Below are 14,913 nucleotides of genomic sequence, written 5' to 3'. Positions count from 1 at the left end.
TTTCCTGCTTTGTCGAAGATTAGTTGACCATAGAGTTTTGGGTTCATTTCTGGGTTTTCTATTGTGTTCCATTGATCTGTCAGTTTTTGTGCCAGTACCATACTGTTTTGATCACTACAGCTTTGTAATATAACTTGAAGTCCAGAGTCATGATGCCTCCAGCTTTGCTTTTCTTTTTCAAGGTTGCTTTGGTTATTCAGGGTCTTCTGTGGTTCCATACAAATTGTAGGGTTGTTTGTTCTAGCTCTGTGAAGAATGCTGTTGGTATTTTCATAGGATTGGCATTAAATGTGTAAATTGCTTTGGGTAGTATAGACATTTTAACAGTCTTAGTTCTTCTAATCCACGAGCATGGAATGTTTTTCCATTTCTTTGTGTCATCTTTAATTTCTTTCTTGGGTGTTTTATAGATTTTAGAGTATAGATCTTTTACCTCTTTGGTTAGGTTTATTCCTAGGTATCTTATGGTTTTTGGTACTATTGTAAATGGGATTGTTTTCTTAATTTCTCTTTCTGCTGTTCATTATTGGTGTATAGAAATGCAACAGTTTTCTGTACATTGATTTTGTATCCTGCAACTTTACTGAATTCATCTATCAATTGGCAACTTCTTATGGATTTTTTGGGGTTTTCTATATAAAGTATCATGTCATCTGCAAATAGTGAAAGTTTGACTTCTTCCTTGCTAATTCGGATGCCTTTTATTTCTTTTTGTTGTCTGTTTGCTGAGGCTAGGACTTCCAGTACTAATCTAAATAACAGTGGTGAGAGTGGACATCCCTGTCTTGTTCCTGATCATAGAGGAAAAGCTCTGTTTTTTCCCATTGAGGATGATTTTAGCTGTGGGTTTTTCATATATGGCCTTTATTATGTTGAGGTATGTTCCCTCTAAACCTGCTTTCTTGAGGGTTTTTATCATGAATGGATGCTGTACTTTGTCAAATGCCTTTTCTGCATCTATTGAAAGGATCATATGGTTTTTATCCTTTCTTTTATTAATGTGGTGTATCACATTGATTGATTTGTGAATACTGAACCATCCTTGCAGCCCAGGAATAAATCCCACTTGATCATGGTGAATGATTCTTTTAATGTACTGTTGGTTTCAATTTGCTAGTATTTTGTTGAGAATTTTTACATCCATGTTCGTGAGAAATATTGACCTATTGTTCTCTTTTTTAGTGGAGACTTTGTCTGGTTTTGGAATCAGGATAATGCTGGTCTCATAGAATGAATTTGGAAGTTTTCCTATCTTTTCTATTTTTTGGAATGGTTTGAGAATAGGTATTCACTCTTCTTTAAATGTTTGGTAGAATTCCCTTGTGAAGCCACCTGGCCCTGAACTTTTGTATCTTGGGAGATTTTTGATTACTGATTCAATTTCCTTGCTGATTATGGGTCTGTTCCAATTTTCTATTTCTTCCTGTTCCAGTTTTGGTGGTTTAAATGTTTCTAGGAATGCATCCATTTCTTCCAGATTGCCTGACTTGTTGGCATATAATATTCTCTTATAATTGTTTGTATTTCTGCAGTGCCTGGGTGGCTCAGTTGGTTGAGCGACTGCCTTCAGCTCAGGTCATGATCTTAAGGTCCTGGGATTGAGCCCCGCATTGGGCTCTGCTCAGTGGGGAGTCTGCTTCTCCCTCTCCTTCTGCCCTTCCCCCCTGCTCATGCTCACTCTCTCTTTCTCTCTCTCTCTCAAATAAGTAAAATATTTTTTAAAAAATAACAGTTTGTATTTATTTGGTGTTGGTTGTGATCTCTCCTCTTTCATTCATGATTTTATTTATTTGGGTCCCTTTTTTTTTTAAGTCTGGGTAGGGGGTTATCAATTTTATTAATTTTTTTCTGAGAACCACTGCTGCTTTCATTGATGTGTTCTATTGTTTTTTTAGTTTTTATATCATTTATTTCTGCTCTAATCTTTATTATTTGCCTTCTGCTAGCTTTAGGCTTTGTTCTTTTTGTAGCTCCTTTAGGTGTAAGATTAGGTTGTTTATTTGAGATTTTTCTTGCTTCTTGAGGTAGGCCTGTATTGCTATATACTTCCTTCTTATGACCACTTTTGCTACAATCCAAAGGTTTGGGACCATTGTATTTTCATTTTCATTTGTTTCCATGTATTTTTCTTATTTCTTCTTTGATTTCCTGGTGACCCACTCATTGTTTAGTAGCATGTTGTTTAACCTCCATCTATTTGTGGTCTTTCCAAATTTATTCTTGTGGTTGACTTCAAGTTTCATAGTATTGTGGTAGGAAAATATGCATGGTATGATCTCAATCTACTTATACTTGTTTGGGCCTGATTTATGACCTAGTATGTGATCTATTCTGGAGAATGTCCCATGTGCACTTGAATGTATATTCTGCTTTAGGATGAAATGTTCTGAATGTATCTATTAAGTCCTTCTGGTCCAGTGTGTCATTCAAAGCCATTGTTTCCTTGTTTATTTTCTATTTAGATAATCTGTTCATTGTTGTAAGTGGCATGTTAAAGTCTTCTACAATTATTGTATTATTATCAATGAGTTTCTTTATATTTGTTATTAATTGTTTTATATGTTTGGGTGCTCCCTAGTTGGGGGCATAAATATTTACAATTGTTAGATCTTCTTTTTGGCTAGCCCCCTTTATTAATAGTGCCCTTCTTCACCTCTTGTTACAGTCTTCAGTTTAAAATCTAGTTTGTCTGACATAAGTATTGCTACTCCGGCTTTCTTTTGATGTCCATTTGCATGATAAATGTTTCTCTGTCCCCTCACTTTCAATTTGCAGGTGTCTTTATGTCTAAAATGGACATAGAGTGTCCTGCCTTCTTTTGAATTGATTGATTGAGGTGTGTGTGTGTGCATGTCTGCTTTTTGTCGTATACCCTAAGGTATATTCACTGTTATTTTACTATCAAATCCATTTTGTTTTAAATAACAAAAAAACCATCTTTAAACACAAGTTTCAGTAATTATTTTTTTAAGATTTTATTTATTTATTTGATAGAGAGAGACACAGTGAGAGAGGGAACACAAGCAGGGCGAGTGGGAGAGGGAGAAGCAGGCTTCCCGCCTAGCAGAGAGCCCGATGAAGGGCCAGATCCCAGGAGGCTGGGATCATGACCTGAGCCCAAGGCAGATGCTTAACAACTGAGCCACCCAGGCGCCCCCATAAGTTTCATTAATTAGATGGCTTCCTGAGGTGTTCTTTTTAACTCTTTTCATTTATTCACCTTTTATGTATCATATACTTCTCAGTTTAAATATAAATTTAATCTTCTATTTTTGTCATTGTATAGAATTAATCATTTCATAAATTAACCTCAGATCGATTTATTTAAGCAAATTAAAAATAATGAATAGATACATCTAACTAAGATCTGTGTTGCAGATCACCATCTTGTATCTACTTTTAGGATGATCCTGAGTCGTTCATTAATCAGCGCTCTTAAGACAACTTAAGCACCATTTTCAATACTAAGTCAGAGAAATGGTAACTGGAAACTCTTACCATTGTCTTTAAGACCTGTCAATTTGAGGGCACCTGGGTGGCTCATTTGGTTAAGTGTCTGCCTTTGGCTCAGGTCATGATCTCAGGGTCTTAGGATTGAGCCCCGCATTGGGCTCCCTGCTCAGCAGGGAGCCTGCTTCTCCCTCTCTCTCTGCCTCTCCCTCTCCCCTCTGCTTGTGCTCTCTCTCTCTCTCTCAAATAAATAAATGCAAATCTTAAAAAAAAAAAGACCTGTCAATTTGCATGACACTTTAGTTTCAAAGGGATCATTCATCTGCTATATTGAGTCACCCCTTTATAGCAATAAAAAACAAGATGCTAGTAATAGTAAGTCATTGAAATAGTAAGTCCTGCTAGAGTCAAGATTCTAGTTCTCTCATGCAAATTCACATGATTTGAGTTAACATAGCAGGCCTGAGACTATTCTTACTTACAAGGTGAGCCCTTGGTTGGCATCTGGGGACTAGGATTTAAGGAGGATTGCCACTGTTCCTTAACTGATAAGAATAGTTTATTGTACCACAATTATTTGGGCAAACAATGTGGTTTATGCTGAAGACCTGCTTTCCTTCTGGAAGCCTAGAATTTCAGTATATCCTAGGCAGAGGACCAGTCATGACCAACTCCCAGTAAAACCTTGAGCACTGAGGGGTGCCTGGGTGGTTCAATTGGTTAAGCGTCTGATTCTTGATTTTGTCTCAGGTCATCACGATTATGGATTGAACCCCAAGAGAGGCTCTGCAGTCAGTGCGGAATCTGCTTCAGATTCTCCCTCTCCCTACTGCACGTTCTCTCTCTCTCTCTCTCAAATGAATAAATAAAATCTTAAAAAAAAAAAAAAGCCTGAGCATTGAGTCTCTAATAAGGTTCATTGGTAGACAACATTTCACATGTGTTGTTACGAGTTGATACTGGAGTAATAATAAATTTGTCCTGTGTGATTCCACTTGGGACCCTTGGAAGCTTATATCTAGTTTCAATCAGACTTTGACCCGTACACTTTTTCCCTTTGCTGATTTTGCTTTGTATCCTTCTGTAATAAATCTTAGCTGTGAGGAGAACTACATGCTGAATCCTGTGAGTCCTCATAGCAAATCACCAAACTCAGGGGAGATTTTAGGGACCCCCAACACAGGTATTGTGGCTTTGGGTTAGATCATTTTGTGAATTTTTGAAAAATAAATATGTAATAAGAACTATTTGTTATGTTTATGTTTCTTATAGAAAATTAATAATGAAATTAAATTTACCTTTCTTTGACTTTAGAGAAGTAACTGAAATTCGTGACATCACCAGAAAATCAGTTCCCCGCAATTCCTTAGAAAGTGCTGAATACATTAAAGTCATAACCAGTTTATTAAACGCAAAAGACTTCCGTGATCGCATTAATGGGATTAAGCAGCTTTTATCAGATACTGAAAACAATCAAGAACTGGTTGTTGTAAACATTGTGAAGGTAATGAACTGTCAAAATTAATTTTCATTTTCAGTATGTAGCTAACAGCTCATTAGCTTAAGAAATTGCCCTAAATCTTAGTATCTTACATATATTATTTTAAAATGTTAAACTTAGAAGAATGGATTGCTTAGGTTTTGCTGTGTTGAAAGCATTGTAGAACAATTCAAAGTAATTGAGAAAAAATTAAAAAATAGCTGCTTATTTGTCTGAATTCTCCCACTAGGTGGTAACTTCTTGAAAGCTCTGTATTCTCAGAGCTCTTGGAACCTGACATTCAGTGAATTAATGTTGAGTGAATCAGTAAATATTTTAAGAACCAGGGCATTTAAAAGCTCTGATATTACTTAAGAATAGATATTAAAATTTTTATATGTAGATTAGAAATCTTGTACATACTAATTTATATACCAACCCTTAGGAAGATAACAAGCAATAGAAAAGGAGATAGTAATAAATAAATGAGCATAGATGATTTATGCTTCTTCAGTGTTAGTTCAGTTAATTCCATTAGTAATTTATTAACTAAATTCCATTTGAAATTTATATTTATGTACATTAAACTTGGCCAACATACCATAACTACTCTTAATTCCAATAGTGCTGTCTCTTAATTTTGAGTAAAAATAAATCTCTTGGGAAGACTGTTCTTACCATGAAAAATTTTATGTATATATATTAACTTTCATAGTTTTTATATGAGTTATATATATATATATATATTAGCCTCACAGAATAGCTCTTCACTCACCTGATGTGACTAAAGATTTGCTTATCATTCCCTTAATATATCTTAAGCTTATGAAAGTTAAGAATTCTGAAGAGTAAGGAATAATTGTTAAAGTAATCAGGTTAAGAGGTAATAATAAAAATTTAACTGAACTTTCATATAAAATTCTCATAAGACACTTAAACTGAAACTAAATCAGATCTCTACAGTAAAATTTACATGTCTAATTCTGTTAGGAATAGTGATAAAAATAGAAACTTTTCTTGAGTTCTTAGAGTTAGCTAAGCTAAATTGTACCTTCCAAAAAATAGCATTTTTATCCCATTTACAGTAAGCCAGTCATCTTCCTACCAAGCTAAATTTCTCAACCTTAATTTATTAGTATGTCTTTTTGGGTGATCTTTGAAGACTTGTTTTTTTGCTGTAAGAAGATTTGAGACTTAGATTTAACATCCAAATTTATATAAAATTCCTGTCTAGGTTCAGGTTAAGTAAGATGTTGTGTGTATGTTTTTAAACAGTATATTAATAGGATAAATACTATAGAATGCCAAAAAGAATTTAAGTAGCTATAAACATTATTTCACTTAAAATAATTTACCAATAATTTAAATAATTTACCAATTTACTTTCAGATTTTTGATGCTTTTAAATCTCGACTTCATGATTCCAATAGTAAAGTAAATCTGGTGGCTCTAGAAACAATGCACAAAATGATTCCTTTGCTTAGAGACAACTTATCTCCTATAATCAACATGCTAATTCCAGCAATAGTAGATAACAATCTGAATTCAAAGAATCCAGGCATCTATGCTGCCGCCACAAATGTTGTTCAGGCACTGAGTCAGCATGTAGGTAAGAAATCTTTACTTTGGCACTCAAATTACTTTGACTTTACTTTTGTACTTTCTGATTCTACACATTGTTTTTTTTATAATGTTGAAATCATAGTCAATATTTGTCATTTAATGTTGTGATAGTCTCAGTAATATTTTAAATTATTTCTAGAGATTAAATATGTCCCATTAAATTGACTTTATCTTCCTTTATTTTTGATTTCTCAGTTCCTTTTTTCCACCTCAGTCTCACATCTGATGCAAAATTAAGTTAAGATGGATCATAGGTTTAAATGTAAAACTTCACTGTAAAACTTTTAAGGATAACATAGGTAGAAATCCTTAGGACCTGAGGGCTTGGTGAAGAGTTGTTAGCATGACACTAAAAGCATGATCCATAAAAGCTGATAAATGAGTCTTCATCAAAATTAAAAACATTTGCTCTGCAAAAGACCCTATTAAATACATAAAGAGAAATACTACAGATTGGGAGAGAGTATTTGCAAACCACATATATGAGGAAGAATTGAGAGTATATAAAGAACTCTCAAAACTGAACATTAAAATAAACAATCAACTAGAAAATGGACAAAGGATATGAAGAAACATTTCACTGAAGAGAATGTATGGATGGCAGATAAACAAGTGAAAAGCTGTTCAATATCCCTAGTCATTAGGGAAATGTAAAATTCAAGTTAAGACCATGATCACTACACAAATATGTTAGTCTGTTAGGGCTGCTACAACGAACTACTACAGACTTGATGGCGTGAAAACAAACTTTTATTTTTCACAGTTTTGGAGCCTGGAAAGTTCAAGTTCGAGGTGCCAACAGATTTGGTGTCTGGTGAGGGTCCACTTTCTGGTTCCTAGATGGCCCTATCTTCTGTTTGTGTCATCACATGATAGGAGCTTTCTAGGGCATCTTTTATAAGAGAGTACTAATCCCATTCATTCATAAGGGCTCCATCTTCATGACCTAATCACCTCCCAAAGGCCTCACCTCCAAATGCCATAACAATGGGGACTGGGTTTCAACATACGAATTTTGGAGGACATAGACATTCAGGTTATATATAGCAAGTATTAGGACAGCTAAGATTAGAGTGACAACACCAAACGCTAACAAGATTTCAGAGAAACTGAATCTGTGCTACATTGCTGGTGAGGATGTAAATAAAATGGTGTAGGCACTGTAGAAAATAGTTTGGCAATTTCTTAGAAAAACTAAACTGCACTTATCATATAACCCATCAGTTGCATCCATAGGCATTTATTCCAGAGAAATGAAAACTCACTTCCATCCAAAAACCTGTACACTATTGTTCATAGCTGCTTTATTTGCAATAGCCAAAAATTGCAGACAACCTAAATGTAATTCAGTGGGTTAATAGTGAAAAAATTTGTGATACATCCATACCGTAGAATACTACTTAGTAATAAAGTAGTATTATGGGGGCGCTTGGGTGACTCAGTCATTAAGCGTCTGCCTTCGGCTCAGGTCATGATCCCAGGGTCCTGGGACTGAGCCCTACATCAGGCTCCCTGCTCAGCAGGAAGCCTGTTTCTCCCTCTCCCACTTCCCCTGCTTGTGTTCCCTCTCTCACTGTCTTTCTCTCTGTAAAATAAATAAATAAAATTTTTTAAAAAATGTAGTATTATGGATACACACAACAATTTGGATGAATCTAAAGGGTATTATGCTGAGTGAAAAAAGACAGTCCCAAAAGGTCACATGCTGTAGGATTCTGTTTATATAACCCTCTCAAAATGATAAAATTTATGGATGGAGATGGAAAACAGGTTAGCGGTTATCAGGGTTTAGGGGCAGCTAGGGAGGAGGGGCTGGATGTGACTAGGGAGATCTTTGTGGTGATAGAATAGTTCTGTATGTTAATTGCAGTGATCATTACACAAATCTACACATGTGATAAAATGATAGATACACAGGTAGGGGCACCTTTTGGCTTGTTAGAGCACGTGACTTTTGATCTTGGAATCATGAGTTCAAGCCCTACATTGGGTGTAGAGCTTATAAAAAAAACTCCAAAAATCAACAAATATGTGAATGGTGCAGATTAGAACTATGCACATGGATTGTGTAAATGTCAGATTCCTTATTTTGATGTGTACTATAATTATGTAAGATACAACCTTTGGTGAAAGGTACACAGGACCTTTGCAACATCCTGTGAATCTATATTACAAAATTAAGACTTTGAAAAAATCAGTAAAGATAAAACTACCTGCAAAACAATTTTTTTTTCTGTTTTTGTTTTTGATAAACCTATATTCTATTTTTTGGAATAAGATGCCTGGGAGATGGGCAATTCTTTTGCTTTTTTATACCATATGATAGCTCTTTTAATACTCAGATATTTTTATGTCTTATTTGCTATAAGAATATTATTCTATTAAGGTTTTATAAATAATGTTAAGTAGTGCTTGCATAGATTTAAAAATTTTTTAACATTTGCATTCATTTGCATGAATATATTTTCCTTTCAATTCTATGTAATGGAAAAATAAGATCTCATAATTCTTTATATGTCTGTATTATTCTTGTTTAGACAATTACTTACTTCTACAGCCATTTTGCACAAAAGCTCAGTTTTTAAATGGAAAAGCAAAACAGGATATGACTGAAAAGCTTGCTGGTAAGTATTTTTTAATTGCTATTTCTAAAGAAATATTTTATTAACTAAGGATAAACTGATAGGCATTTCAATTTAATTTTAGGATAACTACCAAATTCAATATCATTACCCACAATGTAGAAATAAATTGCATAATCATCCATATGAGAACCTTTTAAGACTTTTACTCCCCCAAATTTTTTTTAAGACTCTGATCCTTTTTTTTCCCCAGTAAGTATTTAGTCTTCCTGTCAGTAGAAATAATATAGAAAAAATAAAAAGACATTAAAGTAAATTTGGTGCACTTGAAAAACCATTTCAAATGATGTGTTTGATAAAAGGTCAGTGAGTTAAAAATGTATGTTTTTATTTAACTACATTTGGAAAACATCGAGATGAATTTTGGGTTTAATTCCTGTGTTTACTACTTTTGCCTGAACTAAGTTGTCATATATAGAATTCTAATACTTAAAGATTCCTTCTTTGGGAAGAAAGTTTCTGACCCTACTTTTCTTTAGAATGCCTGACATTTTATGACAAATGGCATCGGGAAGAAGCTTAGTATATTTTGTATGCTTTTTAATTAACCAAACGAATTTATTTTTTTGAAAACTTCACTATTTACTATATTTTTATGTTTCAGATATTGTTATGGAACTTTATCAAAGGAAGCCCCATGCCACAGAACAGAAAGTGTTGGTTGTTTTATGGCATCTCTTAGGGAACATGACAAATAGTGGCTCTTTGCCTGGAGCTGGAGGAAATATACGAACAGCCACAGCTAAATTATCAAAAGCACTTTTTGCACAAATGGGTCAGAATCTGTTAAATCAGGCTGCATCCCAACCACCACATATCAAAAAGAGTTTAGAAGAATTGCTCGATATGACAATATGAAATGAATTATGAATCTTTAATGAAATATAGTATGATGAAGAAAATTGTTTACATGATGACAAATGGAACATTTTTAAAGTTACATTTTCAGTGCCTGCACTTCTCATCTGGTGAATTAAGTCAATGGCTATTTGTGTTTGCAGCCAATGAATACAGATCTGCCCTTTATCAACCCTACCACTTGTACCCATCACACAAAAAGCTAAAATAATTAATATAACCTAATATTCATGAAATCTGAGGTACAAGGAATGAATCCAATTATATTATTTTTGAGGAACGTCCTGCTCATTTGCACTATTCCATAAGAAACCACAATTCATTGCCCTATATGTACAATTAGATTTGTAATTAAAAATATACTTTTTATTATGTAATCATGTTCTGCTATGTCTCATTACTCAGCCTTATTTTATGAAATGAAAGAAAAGTCATTGAACTATGTTATCACTAACTTTTGTGTGCTATTTGTGAAAAACATGTATTTCTGAAATCAGTCTGCTAATATGATTGTGCAGTATTAGCTTGCTTTTGCTATTGTGTTAATGTGATATATTTGCTTACCATTTGGGTTAAATCATCTACATCATTGTGGAATTTAACAAGTTATAATGAAGCATGATGACCAAAGTTTAACGCTTAAACATTTTAAATGCACATTAAAGAAAACGTGTTGAATGTAACTTACCTATTTTTGTGTGCAAACACTAAATTTTATTACTATATGTCCCAACATTTATAAAGGTGTTATTTTGCTGCCCAATTGTGTAATTCTCAAAAATAGTGCCAGGTCTTCTATAGCTTTTCTCAGAATTCTTGGGCTATAAGTACTGTATGCATCATAAAAAGAAAAGGAATGTTATAAAAATAAAAGGATTTATTTCTGTAGATGTGTGAGAGGTGTCCTATTTTTCCACCTTCCAAATATGTTAAAATAAAAAAAATATATATTATAATATTGACCTATCACTTTCACTTGGTATACTTGGTATTATAATGACCTATCTCTATTGACCTAACAATAGACCTGGGCTAGCTTCAGAGGAAATTAGCCATGTGACCTTGGGCAAGTCACTTGCCAGGTCTAGGTCTCAGTGTTCCAATCTCTAAAATGTGAGGGCTAGATTAGGTGATTTTTAAGGTTCTATCTTGTTCTAAAAATCCATGGTTCTGTGTCGTAGTTTACTCAATGATCACTTTATTACAGTTGTGAACTATCCTCATTCTTTTTCATTTCTTATGTCACTGAGTGGTTTTCTGATGTATTTGGCTTCATTTTAAATTGCGATTCTTTGTATTACTCCATGACTGCTGAGGAATAAAAGGGGTTTTACAGCAATTTGAAGCTAAGCTGAATAGAAAGTAAAGACTTGGTTACTTTTTCTGTTTGTAGGTACTGTAACATATATTCATAGTTACATACATGCTTTTTAAATGCTTTATCTTTTCTTCTAAGTGTATTTTATTATGTTTCTATAGTTTAGGCCTGAAGTAAAAGACCAAAAAGTAATATTTTTGGCTTTGTAAGCTACAGATTGTGGCATATTCTTTTTGTTTGTTTGTTTTTGTGTTTTCATAACCCTTTAAAAATGTATAATACATTCTTAGCTCAGGTCAAACAAAAACAGACCTCTTGCATATAGTTTGTCAGCACCTGGTTTAGACTCTTTTGACCTCAGTTGTAAATCTGAAATCATCATTAAATTTTGCTTTAACCCTTAATGATATGCACCATTGAAACAATAGTTACAGATTCCAAGTTTTATTCATTTTGACCATTGTCCTTGTGTCATTGCAAATGTGCCTACTAAATTTGCGTTGATTGTTGAATATATGGAAGGTAAATTTTAAATTTTAAATTTCGAAGGCAGAAGACCATTACTTTATGTATAAGCTTAATTATCCTTTTTTTAATGTATATACTATGAATTTTGCTTTCAAAAAGTACAGTAAAGGAGCACTTGGGTGGCTCAGTTGGTTAAGTGTCTGCCTTTGCCTGGGGTCATGAACTCAGGGTACTGGGATTGAGCCCTGTATCAGGCTCCCTGCTGAGTGGGGAGTCTGCTTCTCCCTCTCCCTCTGCCCCTCCCCCCTGCTCTCGTGCTCTCTTGCTCTCGAATAAATAAAATCTTTAAAAAAAAGTACAGTAAATATAATCACTACTATCGTGAGGATTTTACATAATCTTTGTGCTTTTATTATAAAAAATACTCATTATGTAACAGAGTCCCAAGCCTTAAAGATTTCCTCTAGTACTGATATTGAGCGCTCAGAAGTCTAGCACTCTGTTATCAAGAATTGTTATCAACCCAGAAGTCAGCAAAGAATTGGAAACTGATCACTGATTGAAAGAACTAAGGAGGGACGCCTAGGTGGCTCAGTCTGTTAAGCGTCTGCCTTCCCAGCTTGAGTCCTGATCCTGGGGTCCTGGGATTGAGCCCCTGAGCAGGGAGCCTGCTTCTCCCTCTCTCTCTCTGCCTGCAGCTCCCCCTGCTTGTGCACTCTCTCTCTCTGTCAAATAAATGAATAAAATTGTAAAAAAAGAAAGAAAAACAATGCATTTAATACACCTAACCTACCAAACATCATAGCTTAGCCGAGTCTAACTTAAACATGCCCCAAACACTCACATCAGCCTATAATTGGGCAAATCATCTAACACAAAGCCTATTTTATAATAAAGTGTTAAATATCTCATGAAATTTATTGAATACCGTACTGAAAGTGAAAAACAGAATGGTTGTATGGGTACAGAATGGTTTTAAGTGTATTGGTTGTTTACCCTTGTGATTGAGTGGCTGTGTGCTTAATCACTCTTGCGCCACTTTGAAGTTGAAAAATTGTTAAGTTGAACCATTATAAGTTGGAGATTGTAGTACTTTCCAAAGATGCTGACTGTCCCTTCACCTGTGTGTTTCTTAAATCTTGGCGAAGGGAGTGTACCTGGCACTCAGGATACATAGTTAAGGTGAGTGGAAAGTTATTCATGAATAGTTCGTGCCAACACTCCTACAGAACAAACTGTTCGAACCATTCTTGACTGTTTAAGCTAGCATATTGAATTTATACATATTTATATGTATATGTTAATATGTAATATTACAAATATATATGTTATGTATATTACATATATACTCTTTAATCTAAAATCATTTCCTTCTCAGTCTAGCACTCAACGAATTTTCTCATGTATTCTCCATATTTTTGTCAACATAAATTTGTAAAGTTTCAACTGTTTCGCTATATAAGTCTTGCTATACAAGTTTGACATTATAATTGGCTTCCAGAATATGCTGAAATCCGATTCTGTTATAAGTTTAGAAAAAATGATAAGTGTTGGGAATGGGGAATAAGAAAAATTGGCCTCTTCATGCAAGGTGAAGCCTCCACAGATTAGGAGAGATCTATATAGATTTCCATTAAGGCAGAAACAGTCTTTTCAGTTCAGTTTAGTAGGGGCTGCTTTTGTTTGATGAATGGAGCTCAGGGAAAGGTAATGAGTTAAGGGTATTCAAGTTATTTGAATTCTACCACATGCCCATTTCACTTCTTTGGTTCTGCTCTTTCCTGAACACTGCCTTAATCTTCATAGAAGATTTCTGACAAGACTATGGAATCAACTGACATTGTAATTTAGCAACATGGGTCCCAACTTTGAGTGTGTTTGGCTCTTTCAGCCCCATGGCTGCAAAGAATAAATTCTTCTGTTACTATCAGAGGAAGTCCTTAATTTTTGGTTCCTACTTCAAGAATTTAGAAATCTGATCTTGTGTCATTCTCTTTTAAGCTGTCCAGTGTTAGTATAAATAAAAATTCCACCCCACACTTCTGCCTGAACCTTTGCCTTCCATGGTCAAATCATTCTAGATGACTACCGTTAATCATTTTTTACCATATGTGTGCTATATGCACTGTGTTCCATAAACCCCAGAAGGACTTCTGTTGGTACCAGCTGGATTTTTACTGTTTTCTCAGCCCTGGTTAGGACTAATCCAACTTGTTTCTATTTCCCTGATGGTCTGTTATCTGCAACTGTTCTTGGAACTTGTTTCACAATTCTTAATTACCATCAAATACAACTAACTAACTATATATGACTAATTTAAACAGAAGGAAGGTTTATAAAAAGGATCTGGTGTCCCAGTTTTATGAGCCTGGGAGGCTAACTAGCTAATAAGAATGTCCATCTTGCGTTGCAGAGCTAGTCCACTAGCCTGCTAGTATTATAGAAGAAAGCCACCACATCACCCCACTGATACCACACACTGCCACACTGGATGTTGGCCCTACGAGCACTGTGTTCATATCTCTAAGAGTGTGTGTGTGTGTGTGTGTGTGTGTGTGTGTGTGTGTGTGTGTGTGTGTGGTGGTGGTGGAGGGAGACTAAGCAAGTAAGCATCAGGTAGGTTCAGCTTCTACAGTGGGATGTAGGCTCTCTACTTCAGAAAGTGGGGATGTCTCAGAGGGAGTGGTTTCATATGCTAAAAAAATAAAAAATGTCCACTGCATAAGTCACTGACATATGGAAGGTAATGGAATCAATTAGGAGAAAACACATTGCATTAAATTTCACATTTATGTTGGTTAGTTTTTATGTTAGTCTGAGTTCTCCAAAAATCAGATGCCATAATGGCAAGAGATTTATGGAGGAAAACTAGTGGAGATTTTCAAGCAGGAGAGTGGGAGCAAGAGCACTCCCTGGAAAGGTAAGATGTAGAAAACTAAAGGGAAACAATCTACAGTGAATAAAGATGAAGAAGTAGATTTTTATAAAATGGCTATAGGAGGGGGATGGGATTTCTGAGCTAATCTTACTTACTGATGAAGAATTTGAAGTAAGTTTAGGAAAGATTGGAAGAA

At 34.7% G+C, this 14,913-nt stretch overlaps 1 protein-coding gene across 2 annotated transcripts in view; it reads left to right on the top strand.

The window, feature by feature from the left end:
- Nucleotides 1-10,918, top strand: part of TOGARAM1 (TOG array regulator of axonemal microtubules 1) — a 78,009-nt gene extending 67,091 nt beyond the window's left edge. For both annotated transcript variants that reach the window (XM_088024628.1, XM_028100938.2), the window contains 4 exons: nt 4,765-4,954; nt 6,320-6,539; nt 9,091-9,177; nt 9,800-10,918. In XM_088024628.1, the coding sequence (XP_087880754.1) occupies nt 4,765-4,954; nt 6,320-6,539; nt 9,091-9,177; nt 9,800-10,053 (751 nt within the window). In that variant the 3' untranslated portion in view covers nt 10,054-10,918. The remainder of the gene's footprint in view (nt 1-4,764; nt 4,955-6,319; nt 6,540-9,090; nt 9,178-9,799) is intronic.
- The last annotated feature ends 3,995 nt before the right edge of the window (nt 10,919-14,913 follow it).

Source organism: Eumetopias jubatus, unplaced genomic scaffold (assembly GCF_037043125.1).
Source record: "Eumetopias jubatus isolate StellerSeaLion01/CBP00866 unplaced genomic scaffold, mEumJub1_p1.0 scaffold_7, whole genome shotgun sequence".
Lineage (NCBI taxonomy): Eukaryota > Metazoa > Chordata > Mammalia > Carnivora > Otariidae > Eumetopias > Eumetopias jubatus.
Note: the sequence above shows the minus strand (reverse complement) of the source record. Positions and strands in the feature narration are given on the sequence as shown.